The sequence below is a fragment of the Rana temporaria genome, chromosome 11, assembly GCF_905171775.1.
Source record: "Rana temporaria chromosome 11, aRanTem1.1, whole genome shotgun sequence".
Taxonomy (NCBI): domain Eukaryota; kingdom Metazoa; phylum Chordata; class Amphibia; order Anura; family Ranidae; genus Rana; species Rana temporaria.
Genome location: NC_053499.1, coordinates 156,811,828 through 156,825,485, shown reverse-complemented (window position 1 = coordinate 156,825,485; position 13,658 = coordinate 156,811,828). Strand labels below are relative to the sequence as shown.

The window sequence follows — 13,658 nt, the reverse complement described above, 5'->3', positions numbered from 1 at the left end:
AAAACAAAACAAAAAAAAAAAACCACATAAAAATAATGGTGGGGGGCCATGCCATTCATGCACAGTGTCGGTCATCACAGCCTCAAGAGTGAAAGATTACAAGCAGGAAAAGGGATTGTATCTTTTATTTGACATCCTGCTCACATAACAGCTGAATCAATAAAAATTGTAATTTGTACAGCATAGAAGTCATTTAAAAATATGCGAGGCTAAGCACAGATCTGAACGGGACACATCAGGGAATGTGATGTGTCGGTTCATTTTTTATTTATTTTTTTTGTTTTGAACTACAAAAGGTGAGCATAGACTTTCCAGCCTGAGCGCAGCATTATTGTAGGCAGACAGCTTGCCTGGCTGTGTACCCCGTATCTGGGTCTGTGCCGTGTGTCTGTGAGGGGCCGACAAACCATCCGAGTTGGCACGGGGCTGAGCTGTGACTGGCAAAGCTCCTATTAATTATTCCACAGTCTCCCCCGAGTCGTAGTCAAGGATAAATACTGATATTTACCCAGATCCTCTCTGGCAGGGATGCCTGTGCCTACCTAGGCTCTACTCCCACACAAAGCTTCATGTCTGATTCACAACTAATAGACTCAATGACACTTCAGCTCAAGGACTCAACTCACCCCTTTAACACTTGTGTTTCATAATACTGGCTCACCAATTCATTGAATGAACCACGTGCCAACCAGGCATTTTCTGGCACTTATTGGGTCAGTACCCAGTGCGCATGCTCGAAATTCCGCCGCAAATCGTCATTGATTTTGACGTGAACGTAAATTATGTCCAGCCCTATTCACGAACGACTTACGCAAACGACGTAAAAAATTCAACGCGGGAACGACGTCCATACTTAACAGATGCAATGTCTGTTACTTTCTTTATTTCTACAATGTCACTCACCTTTACCAGCTCCTGCTGTGGCCAGATCTGGATGGGCTCCACTTGCTGTGGCGTTTGTGTCTGAATGCCGTATGTGTTCAGGAAGACCTGTAGTCTAGACAATGGACAGCAACAGGTCAATGACAGTACATGTTAAAGTGATTGTAACCCTCAGACATGAAATGTGAACAAAGCATATCCCTCTATGGTGTGCACTTGTCTCAATCCAGAGCACCAACTGTCATTTCTGTCTCCTTTCTCTGCCATCAGCATGAGTCAGTTCTGACAAGTTTTCCTGACACAGAAAAAAAAAAAAAAAAAAAAAAAAAGACAGGGGAGGGAGCTCCAGCACACAGCCTGTGATGGACAGCCTCAGCTCTGTCTCTGTGTGAAGGGGTGTGTCCCTTCCATCCAATCAGCTCTCAGAGCGCTCCTGACTGAGCTCTGTAGAGTGTATTTCAGCTCTCTCCTCTCTTCTTTTTTTAACTCCCAGACAAGCTTTATAAATTCAGCACTGCAGAGGGCTGTAGAAAAGAGGTGGCTGCAGATAAATTTATGTAAGATTTATTTATTCTCTGTGTATCACCTAAGACCAGTCACTTCTCTGGGTAGGAGAAAGAGGTTTACAATCACTTTAAAACAATAATTTACATTACAACAGACCAGCAATCTTTAGCAAGCTATTAGCAATCTTATCCACACTCAATATTGCTAGAGAGCTTATTTCTGATGGTCTTAACAAGTTTTTTTTTGCACTTTAAGCACATTTATTGGAGGGCAGTGCCTAGCAAATAAGGAAGACGTTGGTTGCATTTTCATACCAGGCCTGTTTAGCTCATTTACTAGACCTCTCAACCCAGTGGCAACTGGTGCTCATTTTTTGGGGGGCAAACAAACCTGTTCCCCTCACTGGCACTACAGCCCCCCCGCGGGAGATGGATGGGAAGGTGGCGATCAATGGCCTTACCTTAGGAGGCCGATGATGAGATGGTGCTGGATCCGGGGTAGGGCTCCTGGAAGCTTAAAGAGGCTGTTGCCCCCCCCACCTGCTGCTCTTTGCTCCAGCTTGCCGAGGGAAGAGCCAGGCCCGTTGCTTCTCCTCCCAGCCGAACAGGCATTGCTTCTCCTCCTGGCCCAACAGGAAGTGGGTTCTGAGACCCGATTGGCTGGGAGTCTTAAGACTCCCTGGCCAATCAGGTCTCAGGACCAGCTTCCTGATTGGCAGGGAGGAGAAGCAGGAAGCCAGTAGTGGCTATTAATTTGCTAATGTCACACAACTGGGTGAGCTCAGGGCGCAGTGCTCTCCGCCCCGAGCCAACCCTTTTTTTGAAGCAAATTAGGCTGCTTTCACATTGGGCAGCGGAGGTGCGGTGACGGTATAGCCGCGCTATTTTTAGTGCCGCTATACTGTCGTATTTACCGCAATATTCAAGTGCTAGCGGTGAGGTTTTAACCCCCGCTATCGGCCGAAAAAGGGTTAATACCATGGTTTCCCATTGATTTCAATGGGAAGGCGCAGTATAGGAGCGGTAAACACCCTGCTCCTATACCGCTCCAAAGATGCGGCTAGCAGGACATTTGGAGCGGTCCTGCGAGCGCACCGCTTCAGTGTGAAAGCCTGCAGGGCATGATTTTTTCAAGCGGTATAACAGCGCTATTTTTAGTGCTGTACTGCATGAAAAACGCATCATTGTGAAAGGGGTCTTAGAGACTGATGTGCTTCAGTAAATAAAAAATAAACCCCATTTAAATCTATGCGTCTGGTGCCTGCATGTAGATTAAGGGCCGGACGCATGGATTAGAGAGGCGGCGTCCCTGTGGCCCTAACGGAGCGACCCCCGCTGCTCTCGACTATGCCTGCATGCTTTAAATGTTAAGCTGTGAATACGATGGTCTGTTTTTTCTTAAGAACAGGGATAAATGCAATCCCATGGCTGCTGACTGTAGGTACCATTCATCAGCAAATGAATAATAAAACAACTGACTGTTATTGATATCATTATTCGCTGTGGTCTTAACCGCTCTTCAAAGTTACTGGATTATCCTGCTCTGCAGTACAGCACACAAGTCCTAACACACAGTCACTCATCATTCATCGACTTTTATCCCATCAACGAGACAATACGTTCCGGCTTAGTCATTATTATTTATGGGCGATCTTAAAAAGCCTTGTTGGTTATGAATATGTTTTCTGTACACAGAAGGTTCTTTATTATCTTACCTCTGGCTCTCCGCGATCAAGGCCACATGTATCACCGTGTCATTATCCAGGGGACCCTGAAAAGAAGAAGGAAGCTTTAATACATATGAATTACATGACACAAAATTACAAATAAAAAAACGAAATTTCTTTTGGTAAAATACAGAAGTCATATGAGTGAACTGTGATCTTGGGACGTTACGTTGGTGTAGAGCAGGGGACATGAATTAATAATTGCGACGGTCCAGTAAGTAAAAATTTCTTCCTTCAGAGGTCCAAATATCATGTTCACACTAGAATACATCACAATCCCCCTTTACATCACAGTCCCCCCCCCCCCCCCCCCGTACATCAGTGTCTTCAGCCTACCCTTCACATCACAGCCCCCCCCCCCCGTACATCAGTGTCTTCAGCCTACCCTTCACATCAAGCCCCCCTTTATATCACAGCCCCCCCCCCCCGTACATCAGTGTCTTTAGCCTACCCTTCACATCAAGCCCCCCTTTACATCACAGCCCCCCCCGTACATCAGTGTCTTCAGCCTACCCTTCACATCAAGCCCCCCTTTACATCACAGCCCCCCCGTATATCAGTTTCTTCAGCCTACCCTTCACATCAAGCCCTCCTTTACATCACAGCCCCTCCTTACATCAGTGTTTTCAGTCTACTCTTCATATCATGCCCCCCCTTTACATCACAGCCACTCCTTACATCAGTGTCTTCAGCCTACCCTTTACACCACAGCCCCCTCCCCCGTACATCAGTGCCTTTAGCCTATCCTTCACATCAAGCCCCCTTTTACACCACAGTCCCCCCTGTACATCCAGTGTCTTCAGCCTACCCCACACATCAAGCCCCCCTTTACATCAAATCCCCTCCTTACATCAGTGTCTTTAGCCTACCCTTTACAGCAAAACCCTCTTTACATCAAAAGCCCCCCCCCCCCAAGGGCACAGATGGCAGGTCTTGCAGACCTGAATGCAGGGCAGGGGCAGCCAAACTTATTATAGGAACAAGCAGGTGATTATCCGCTTGTTAACTTGAAGACTCCAACTCTCTGTGCAGCACATTAGACTCCAACTCTCTGTGCAGATGTGCAGCACATTAGACACCCACTTTCTGTGCAGATGTGCAGCACATTAGACACCCACTTTCTGTGCAGATGTGCAGCACATTAGACACCCGCTCTCTGTGCAGATCTGCAGCACATTAGACACCCGCTCTCTCTGCAGATCTGCAGCATATCTGAGAAGGACAGTGGCAAGCGGTTGAGAAACCCACAAGAGGACACCCAGCTAATAAGTGGCACAGCCATGGTCTGAAAAGGACTATTACTTGGTCCAGGTGCAGACCACGGTCCGCCATTTAGTGAACCCTGGTGTAAAGCTTTTCAGTGAGTTAACACCAACCAGAAAGTGGATTTTATGGGCTTGATGGTCCACTTTTATTTAAAATGAAAGAAACGTTCAAAACAAAATACAGTTTCTCTTGCAGGGGTTTCCATCATCACTTCAAGCCTGAAAGAAAAAACATCACTTAAAGTGGAATTCCACCCTAAAGTGGAACTTCCGCTCATTTGATTCCTCCCCCCTCCGGCGCCACAATTGTCACCTTTCAGAGGGGAAGTGGGGCCAGGATACCTGTCTTTGACAGGTATCCTTTCCCACTTCCGGGAGTCCAGCCGCGGCCAGTGATGTCACTGCGGGGCTCTGTCCTCATCCTCCCCTGGCCAATAGGAGAGAGGAGCGGGGCCTCACACATGTGTAGTAGGGTTCCCGGTGTGAAGCCGAATGGCAACACTGCCGAGTTCCCTTACCCGCAATGGCGGTGGCAGCACCCGACAGCTGTTTCCATCAGCTGCGGTGCCGACATTGAGGGACTCCAGGACAGGTAAGTGTCCATTTATTAAAAGCCAGCTGCTGCAGTATGTGTAGTTGCTGGCTTTAATTTTTTTCTTCCCCCCGGAACACCACTTTAAGCATCCTCTTGCAGCACCACTGCTCAGACCTCCTGATGACCATTACACGGCAGCCCTGTGCTCATGTATACCTCTTGTATTCTTTGCAGGATTGTGCTGCTCTTATTGGGCTCACTGTGCAGCCATGCACACCTCTAGCTGCTCCCTTGCAGCCTCACGGACTCCTGGGGAGGATGGAGCCTTGAACTAGGTCTATATTTATAAAGGACTAGCTGAATACCCGGCGTTGCCCGGTCTTCCTATCTTAACCTTTTGGGGAGGAAAATCATAGTAATATAAATATACCCATCTTTTATATAAGGGTGTAGGTAAGGGTTAATTTAACTGTCATATATTTTTATTTGGCATATAAGTAATATGTGTAGCAGGTATTATTGAAATATCTCCAGGCGTACAGAAGTTATGTGGGAACATACATTTCCCATTGATTTGCATGGGACTTTAAACAAAAACCCCGACCCTCACAAATGGGGGTAGTTAAGGGATAAATTAACTATCCTATAGTTTAAGTGGACATATAAGTAACATGTGACCAAGTGTTATCGAAATATCTACAGCTGTTTGGAAGTTATGAAGTAACATGTATTTCCCATAGAGTTGAATGGGACTTTAAAGGAAAACCCCGACCATGGCAAATGGGGGTGGGTAAGGGTTAAACCACCTATCCTATGTTTGTTGCTGACATATAAGTAACATGTGTGCCAAGTTTCATGTTAATATCTTTAGCCGTTTGGATGTGATGCTGGAACATACATACACACACACACTGAGTTTTATATATATAGATGTGAGTGCCTGCACACGCAGCCCGCCGGTCCTCAGTAAGACGCGTACACCAGGTTAGAGGCTTCTTCCCTCAGAAAGCTCTTTGAAGCTTCTGAACTCCAGAACCCTATGAGGGAATACCAAAACCCAGAGAAATCTGTAAAACCACCCTTTCTCCACTCAGGAACATTCTGGAGCCCCTCAATCTACATTTTTTGTGAAAACCCAACCAACCCCATGGGCGTGCGTTTTATTTATATTTTATTTGATCTTTATTTACACAGTTACAAGTCTTAGCACTGTCACAAAAATGTACATGTTTTACTGCACAATATGTAGACGTATGTGTAAAATGTATGGGGCTGCAGAGTGCACTGAACCATTAAAAATCAGACCCAGCCTGTCCCTGCAGCTTACTTCCCAATGCATCTACCACAGTAAAACAAGTAGCACATTCCCAACACCTACCATTCTGGCCCAATGCTGGTGTTTTGATGAATGACTAGCATCGGTTATACATCTATTGAATAGGTCATAAGCACACTATAATTTTTGCAAGGAAAAGACAAATTTTTATTGCATAAGTTAAAGCAAATCACAATGTAACGTCTGCGTGCGACAAATGTCTTGATGTAGGAGTCCTGCGGGGTCTATGAAACTTTGCACTGCAGTGTAATTAAAGTATGCAATTAAAATTGACTTTTCTACAAGAATTATGCTGTGCTGACAACCTATTCACTGGATAATTAATTAAATGGGCAATTAACATTGTAGCTTAGTATGTTTTTCTATACAAACTCCGGGCAGAGAGTTCCCTGGTGGAAAATGAATTCACGGACCCCACTACCTTAATAAAGAGAGGCTGGTATACACACAGAAGTCAACAGGCTGCCCAGATAGATTTATTACATGGATAATTTACAACAGGTACAGAGATGGAAGGATAGGTAAACGCACAAAAGCCAGATCACCTATGCACCTAAAAGGTTACAAATTAAAAAAAAAAAACATTGTCCACTGAGACCGTATTATGGCTGTCAATGCAGAAAAGCAGATCACTTATATGACAAAAAGGCAGGAACGCCCTGAAACGCATTGCCACGCCCCCAGGCCATCCCCCGGCATCTGACATCACCCACTGGGTTCCTATGGAATCTTCTTCTGACCAGGAAGTGCTCTGAGCTTCCTGTGCCTACCCGACCGGCAGCAGTGCTGCAAGACTGGATGCCTCTGCTACAGGGTTCCCTGGATGTCCTGATGTCTTATTGCTCTATATCAGGGGCCTCCAAACTTTTGAAAAAAAAAAAAAAGGGTTAGTTTACTGCCTCTCAGACTTTTGGGGGGCTGGACTTCGATCAGTTGAATCAGAAAATGGTGTCAGTGGAAGGAATAGTACCCCATCAATGGTGTCAGTGGGAAGAATAGTGCCTGATTGTTGGTATCAGTGGGAGGAATTACCCCTTATCATTGGTGTCAGTAGGAGGAATTGCCCCTCATCACTAAAGTGATTGTAAAGTCAGAAGGTTTTTTATCCTAATGCATATTATTAAGATAACAAAAAAAAAAAAACTTTGGTGTGCAGCCCCCCCTAACACTTCCCTGAGCCCCATCTCGATCCAGCGATGCTGCAGGTTTGTCTCAGCTGACCGGGACTCTCCCTAATTGGCTTAGATGGCAGAGCGGCGCTATTGGCTCCCGCTGCTGTCAAAGTCAGTGAGCCAATGAGGGGGGAGAGAGAGGGGACGGGCTGAACCCAATTTGCAGGGATTTCCTCTCACTTCCTGTTTTGGCTATGAGGCAGGAAGTGAAGGGAAATATCTGCAATGGGGCACCGATGGCAAAAAAGAATTCAACAGGGGGTTAACTTTATCCAACACAAAAAATAAATAAAAAAAACTATAGTTATACTTTAAATCCAAATGTTTTTTTTAATTTTTTTGATGCATGGTCACATCACAAGCAGTAGAGTGCAACACTTCTGAGCTGCGCAGGACCCCTTTGTCAGGCATGTGATGAAGCCGTGATTAAAGCCATGCAGGACCTCTTCTTCAGGCATGTGATGGAGTTGTAATTAAAGCAACGCAGGACCCCTTCGTCACATGCCTGACGAAGGGGTCCTGCACGGCTCTGAAACATTGCACTTTCTTGTGATGTGATCATGCTTCAATAAAAAACATTGTTTGGACTTAACTTGGAGATCTGTGGTGTACTGGCAAGTATCTACACATAAAGTGGTTGTAAAGTCACTATCTATACTTACTAGAATCCCCTGTTATATCGCTCAGTGCAGGGGCGGACTGACCATTGAGTCACTCGGGCACTGCCCGAGGGCCCCATGCCACTAGGGGGCCCCATCCGGGTTGCCAGGCTCAGTAAAACCAGGGATGTATGTAAATATCTGTGTTTTTTTTAGATCTGTCCCTGATATGTGCGAAACTGACATGCTTTTAATGTGAATATCCCAAGATTTTAGCTGCCCTGCCTCTGCACTGCCTCCTGGCGTGGTGGCCATCTGTAAGCCAGAGGAGCCCCATAATCTTCTATTGCCCGGGGGCCCCATGAGTTGTCAGTCCGCCCCTGGCTCAGTGCCTTAGTTTTGTAAAAAATGGTGCGGCGCGAAAACCTTATTTTGCAGCTGTGCAGTCAGCCGACCCGGTCTGAACACTACAGAGGGAGGGGCTGAGGTTTCCTCTGACATTAGCTGGGAGGAGAGGAGAGCAGCGGGTGGTCATATGACCACTCATTGGCGCTCTTCAATAAGGTATTGCGCTGCTTAATTTTTATAAAACAAAGGCACTGAGCGATATAACAGAGAGAATTCTACCAAGTACAGATAGTTATTTTACATAGTATAGCAGCAGCAGGGGCGGGGAGGAGATTGCTTACACACAGGAGCTGACAAGGCAGAGAGGGGGAGAACAGACAGAGGAGACACCGCAGGGTGACGGATGCACGTAAACTGACCACAGTGTCAGGGGCTCAGCAGCCATGATAAATGTGGTCAGTTTATAGAGGGGAGGGCAGCACCAGGCAGGATCAGCCAGGCATTTTAGAGGATAGAAAGAGCCAAATTACACAGCACAAGGAACAGAATGATATATTTTTTCCAGGGTTACACCCTCTTTAATTATGACTAAGCCCCCTTGGGTGGGGCGAAACACGTCAGAGGCATGGTTTGGATGGCTGCTCTTACTACATAAACCATTGGGTGGTGCTTGATGTGTAGGCACATAGGACATTCCTTTTTTCACACCAAGCCCAAATGCTGCTGAACTCCTTTGGCACAAGGCAGCAGACTGCTGAGCTACTAGATCCTGTGGGACAGCATGCGGAAGGCAGACACTGGGGGACAGAGCGAGAGAATGTGTGGGAATGATCGATTGTGGAACTTCTTCTATTTCATTGTTTGAATTCAGTAAAATAAAATGGCGTTTCTTTTAAATCCATGAAAGCTGGCTAACCGCGAAGTGAAGACAAGCCTGCAGACTAATGATTTGTCAGAAAAACATTGTGGTGCAATGGGCAGACAGCATGCAGTCTGGACGGTCAACGGTGCAGCATTTATGATGATACATGGCACGATGACTAACCTAACATCTATGCAGATGAATGCATTAATGCACTGTGCCATAAATCTCGCAGACACCGGCAGATCTCCCTTGTCACAGCATGCCCAGCTATGGGGGACTAGGCTTCGTCATTACTCTTCCAGCACATCTTCTGCAGTATGCACACAAAAGCCAATAAGATCATATATTTTATTCAAGAACAATGTGCCGAGTGATCATTCATTACAAGCAATGGCAAAGAATTATCATGTTCTCTCCTCATATAGACAGAGAGCGCGAACATGCACCCTCCCCGTGGCAAATGCTCATATTCTGCTCGTTGCCACAGGGCACTGTAGATACATCAATGTGCTGTGCATGCATATGTCCTACAGTCAGCTGGAGGCAACTTTAGACAGAACCTGATGTGATTAGGAAAACGCAAACATTTCCCAAAGGTCAGCAAGGTCTTCGGTAACTAACACGGCTGGATTTTGACTCATTAATCTCAAGTCAGACTCTCACCAAAGGCAATATCTGTAGGAAATGTTTATTATCTGGTCTCCTTTCACACTCCAAGCACATAATAAGTCCCAACCTCTTAATTATATATATATTATTACATTTATTTATTACAGGTACTTATATAGTGCCGCCAATTTATGCAGCACTTTACATATATATTGCACATTCCCCCAAGGAGCTAACAATCTAGGGTCCCTAACTCACATTCATACATACACATACTAGGGCCAATTAACTTACCAGCATCTCTTTGGCGTGTGGATGGAAATTGGAGTACCCGGAAGAAATCCAAGCAGGCACAGCAGTGGCGGTGCGTCTATAGAGAGCGCTGGAGCGCCGCCCCCTCTGGCTCTCGCACCGCCACTGATACAAGAACATAGATTCATGCATTGCATGAATCTATGTTATTGTTGCCGGCCACTGGTCTATTCAGACGGCCGGACCTTGAGTGCCGGCCACCTGAATAACGGCAGCTGGTGGCTGTGCGGAAGTGCCTATCAGAGCACTCTGACAGGCTTTCAGAGTACAGCCCTCAGCCTTCCGGATGCTTATCCAGGGGACGTGTGGGGGGTGCGTTCCTTGGATAAGACTGACAGGCGTCTCAGCCAATCGTGTTTACCGGTAACCTGATTGGCTGAAGTGTCGTCGAGGGCGGGAGAAGACATCGAGGGACGTGGAAGGAGGATGGCTGACTCCCAGAAAGGTAAGTGCCGGGTGGGGGGCATTTTACAGGGTCTCCTGGGTGGAGGGAGGCGATGACAGATATGGAGGCTTCCCTATAGAATTTTTGGGCCTGAATGTAAACATTCAGTACCTTCAAATCCAAGATGCAGTTAATGCCCCCACTGGGTTTAGGAATGGTGAACAGGTTTAAGTAAAAGCCCTAGAAAAGTTACAATAGTCCTGCTGGAAGGCGAACCTCCGCCCCCCAGTCTCAAGTCTTTTGGAGACTCTAACAGGTTTTCTTCTAAGATTGCCCGGTATTTGGCTCCATCCATCTTCCCATCAACTCTGACCAGCTTAAAGAAAATCAACCTCGCCACATGATGCTGCCACCACCACCATATTTCACAAAGGGGATGGTTTGTTGAGGGTGATGTGCAGTGTTCGTTTTCCACCACACATTCTCCCACCTGAGCTGCGACTTAGTTAGACGACTTCTGAAGGCAATTGGTCCCACTAGATTTTAATTGGGTGTATCAAATGCACACCACACTTAGTTTTTTTAATTTGAAAACCATTTATCATTTTCCTTCCACTTCACAATTTATGTGCCACTTTGTGTTGGTCTATCACATAAAATCCCAATAAAATAAATACATTTAAGTCTTTTGGTTGTAACATGACGAAATGTGAAAAATTTCAAGGTGTAGGAATACTTTTTCAAGGCACTGTAGAATAATGAGTTTCTACTGTAAGTTAGAATCAAAAGAATTGCAAACAAACATCGAAGAATTTTTCAACCCGTAATCAACCAACCACCAAAACTACTTTTCTTCTGCATCTGAAGAACAAACATCTGAAGAGTTATTTTTTCACATTTTACTGTAGAATACTCAAAATTTTCTATTAGAGTTTGAGTTGAATGTTATTCATCGGAGGATGTGGAGTAGATAACAGTTTTATGAATTCATACTCCACAACAGGACCTTACAAAGAGTTCACAGACCGAGAGAAGGATATCGAAATGAATTTCCATCTCTCATTTGAGCCAGTGTATTTGCAACAGAATTTCACGGGCGGCTGCACCTGATGAAGTGTCTTATCACGCGCTGTGTGATCGTTTCTTGGTTCACTTATCTTGGAAGTCCTGGTGACGGTTAGATTGCGGTGTGTTTTCAACTTCTTTGCCAGACAACCTCAATCCTCTTTCTTAAAGCTTCAAGAGCAAAATCTGCCTTTATTATGTGAAAGAGTTAGATGAACCAGACACCTGGAACTCGGAATAAAGTGAGTTTGTAATGTTTCAATAAAACCCTAAAATAGTCAAAATGTGCAACCAGTCCCTGAATGGCTAATGCTGTCCAGCAAATGGGGTAAGTGATTTAGAGATACAGTGAGGGGAAAAAAGTATTTGATCCCTTGCCGATTTTGTATGTTTGTCTACTGACAAAGAAATGATCAGTCTATTAGCTAGATTCACGTACCTGTGCCTAACGTTAGGCAGGCGTAGCGTATCGCATATACGCTACGCCGCCGTAAGTTAGAGAGGCAAGTGCTGTATTCACAAAGCACTTGCGTCCTAAGTTACAGCGGCGTAGCTTAAATGGGCCGGCGTTAGCGCGCCTAATTCAAATGTGGAAGATGTGGGCGTGTTTTATGCAAATGATTCGTGACCCGACGTGATTGACGTTTTTTATGAACGGCGCATGCGCCGTCCGTGGACATATCCCAGTGCGCATGCTCCAAATTACGCTGAAAAGACTTATTGGTTTCGACGTGAACGTAAATTACGCCCAGCCCCATTCACGGACGACTTGCGCAAACGACGTAAAATTTTTAAAATTCGATGCGGGTCCGACGTCCATACTTAACATTGGCTGCGCCATCTTTTTGGTGGAATAACTTTAGGCCTGAAAACGCCTTACGTAAACGGCGTATCTTAACTGCGACGGGCAAGCGTACGTTCGTGAATAGGCGTATCTCGCTGATTTACGCATTCTAGGCGCAAATCAGCGTATACGCCCCTAGCGGCCGGCCTAAATAGACAGCTAAGATACGACGGCGCCGGCGGTCGTATCTTAGCTAGATTTAAGTATATCTTAATTTGAGAATACACTTAAATTTACGACGGCGCAGATTCAGAGTTACGACGGTGTATCTACTCATACGCCGGCGTAACACTCTCTGAATCCGGGCCTAAATTTTTAATGGCAAGTTTATTTTAACAGTGAGGGACAGAATAACACAAATTTCCAGAATAACGCATTTCAAAAAAGTTATAAATTGATTTGCATTTTAATGAGTGAAATAAGTATTTGACCCCTTCGCAAAACATGACTTAGCACTTGGTGGCAAAACCCTTGTTGGCAATCACAGAGGTCAGACGATTCTTGTAGTCGGCCACCAGGTTTGCACACATCTAAGGAGGGATTTTGTCCCACTCCTCTTTGCAGATCCTCTCTAAGTCATTAAGGTTTCGAGGCTGACGTTTGGTAACTCGAACTTCCAATCCCTCCAATCCATGGGATTAAAGTCTGGAGACTGGCTAGGCCACTTCCGGACCTTAAAGTGGATGTAAACCCCCCCACACACAGTGAAGTGAATAGCCTCAGATGATACACAGAGGTTACCCAAATCTCCCTACATAGGTTTTATATGTATATCTGCTGTCTTCACATTTATATACTGTTTAGAAAGTTGAGATGTTGAGTGTTAGGAGATTTTCTCTTCCTGGTTAACACAGAGTGTGATATCTGGGCATACAGCCAAGATAGTGAACATTGCTGATTGGAGGAAAGGCACACACCCCCTCTCATCATAGGCAGAGACTCTCAGAGCTGTTTTGTAATAGGAGCTGCTCTCTGCTACTCTATTTTAGCAACCTCCTTTGACAAAAGATTCAGGCTGCTTTTGTCTAAAAAGTCAAAAATAGGTCAGTAGTTCTCAGGCTGATAACAGAGGAACCGTTCAGAAGAGAGCTATAAGACTTTGTCATTGTCATGCTGGAAGACCCATCCATGACCCATTGTCAGTAGCAGACACAACACGTCTGAACTTGGTCATGACTGGTGCCTCTAAAGGCCCATACACACAATCG

General features: G+C 45.5%; 1 protein-coding gene across 3 annotated transcripts in view; it reads right to left on the bottom strand.

Annotated features, from left to right (window-relative positions):
* The window catches only part of PHKB (phosphorylase kinase regulatory subunit beta), a 237,979-nt gene that overhangs the window by 81,430 nt on the left and 142,891 nt on the right, over nt 1–13,658 (bottom strand). For all 3 annotated transcript variants that reach the window (XM_040329505.1, XM_040329504.1, XM_040329506.1), the window contains 2 exons: nt 3,104–3,159; nt 904–997 (listed from right to left, as the gene is read on the bottom strand). In XM_040329505.1, the coding sequence (XP_040185439.1) occupies nt 904–997; nt 3,104–3,159 (150 nt within the window). The remainder of the gene's footprint in view (nt 1–903; nt 998–3,103; nt 3,160–13,658) is intronic.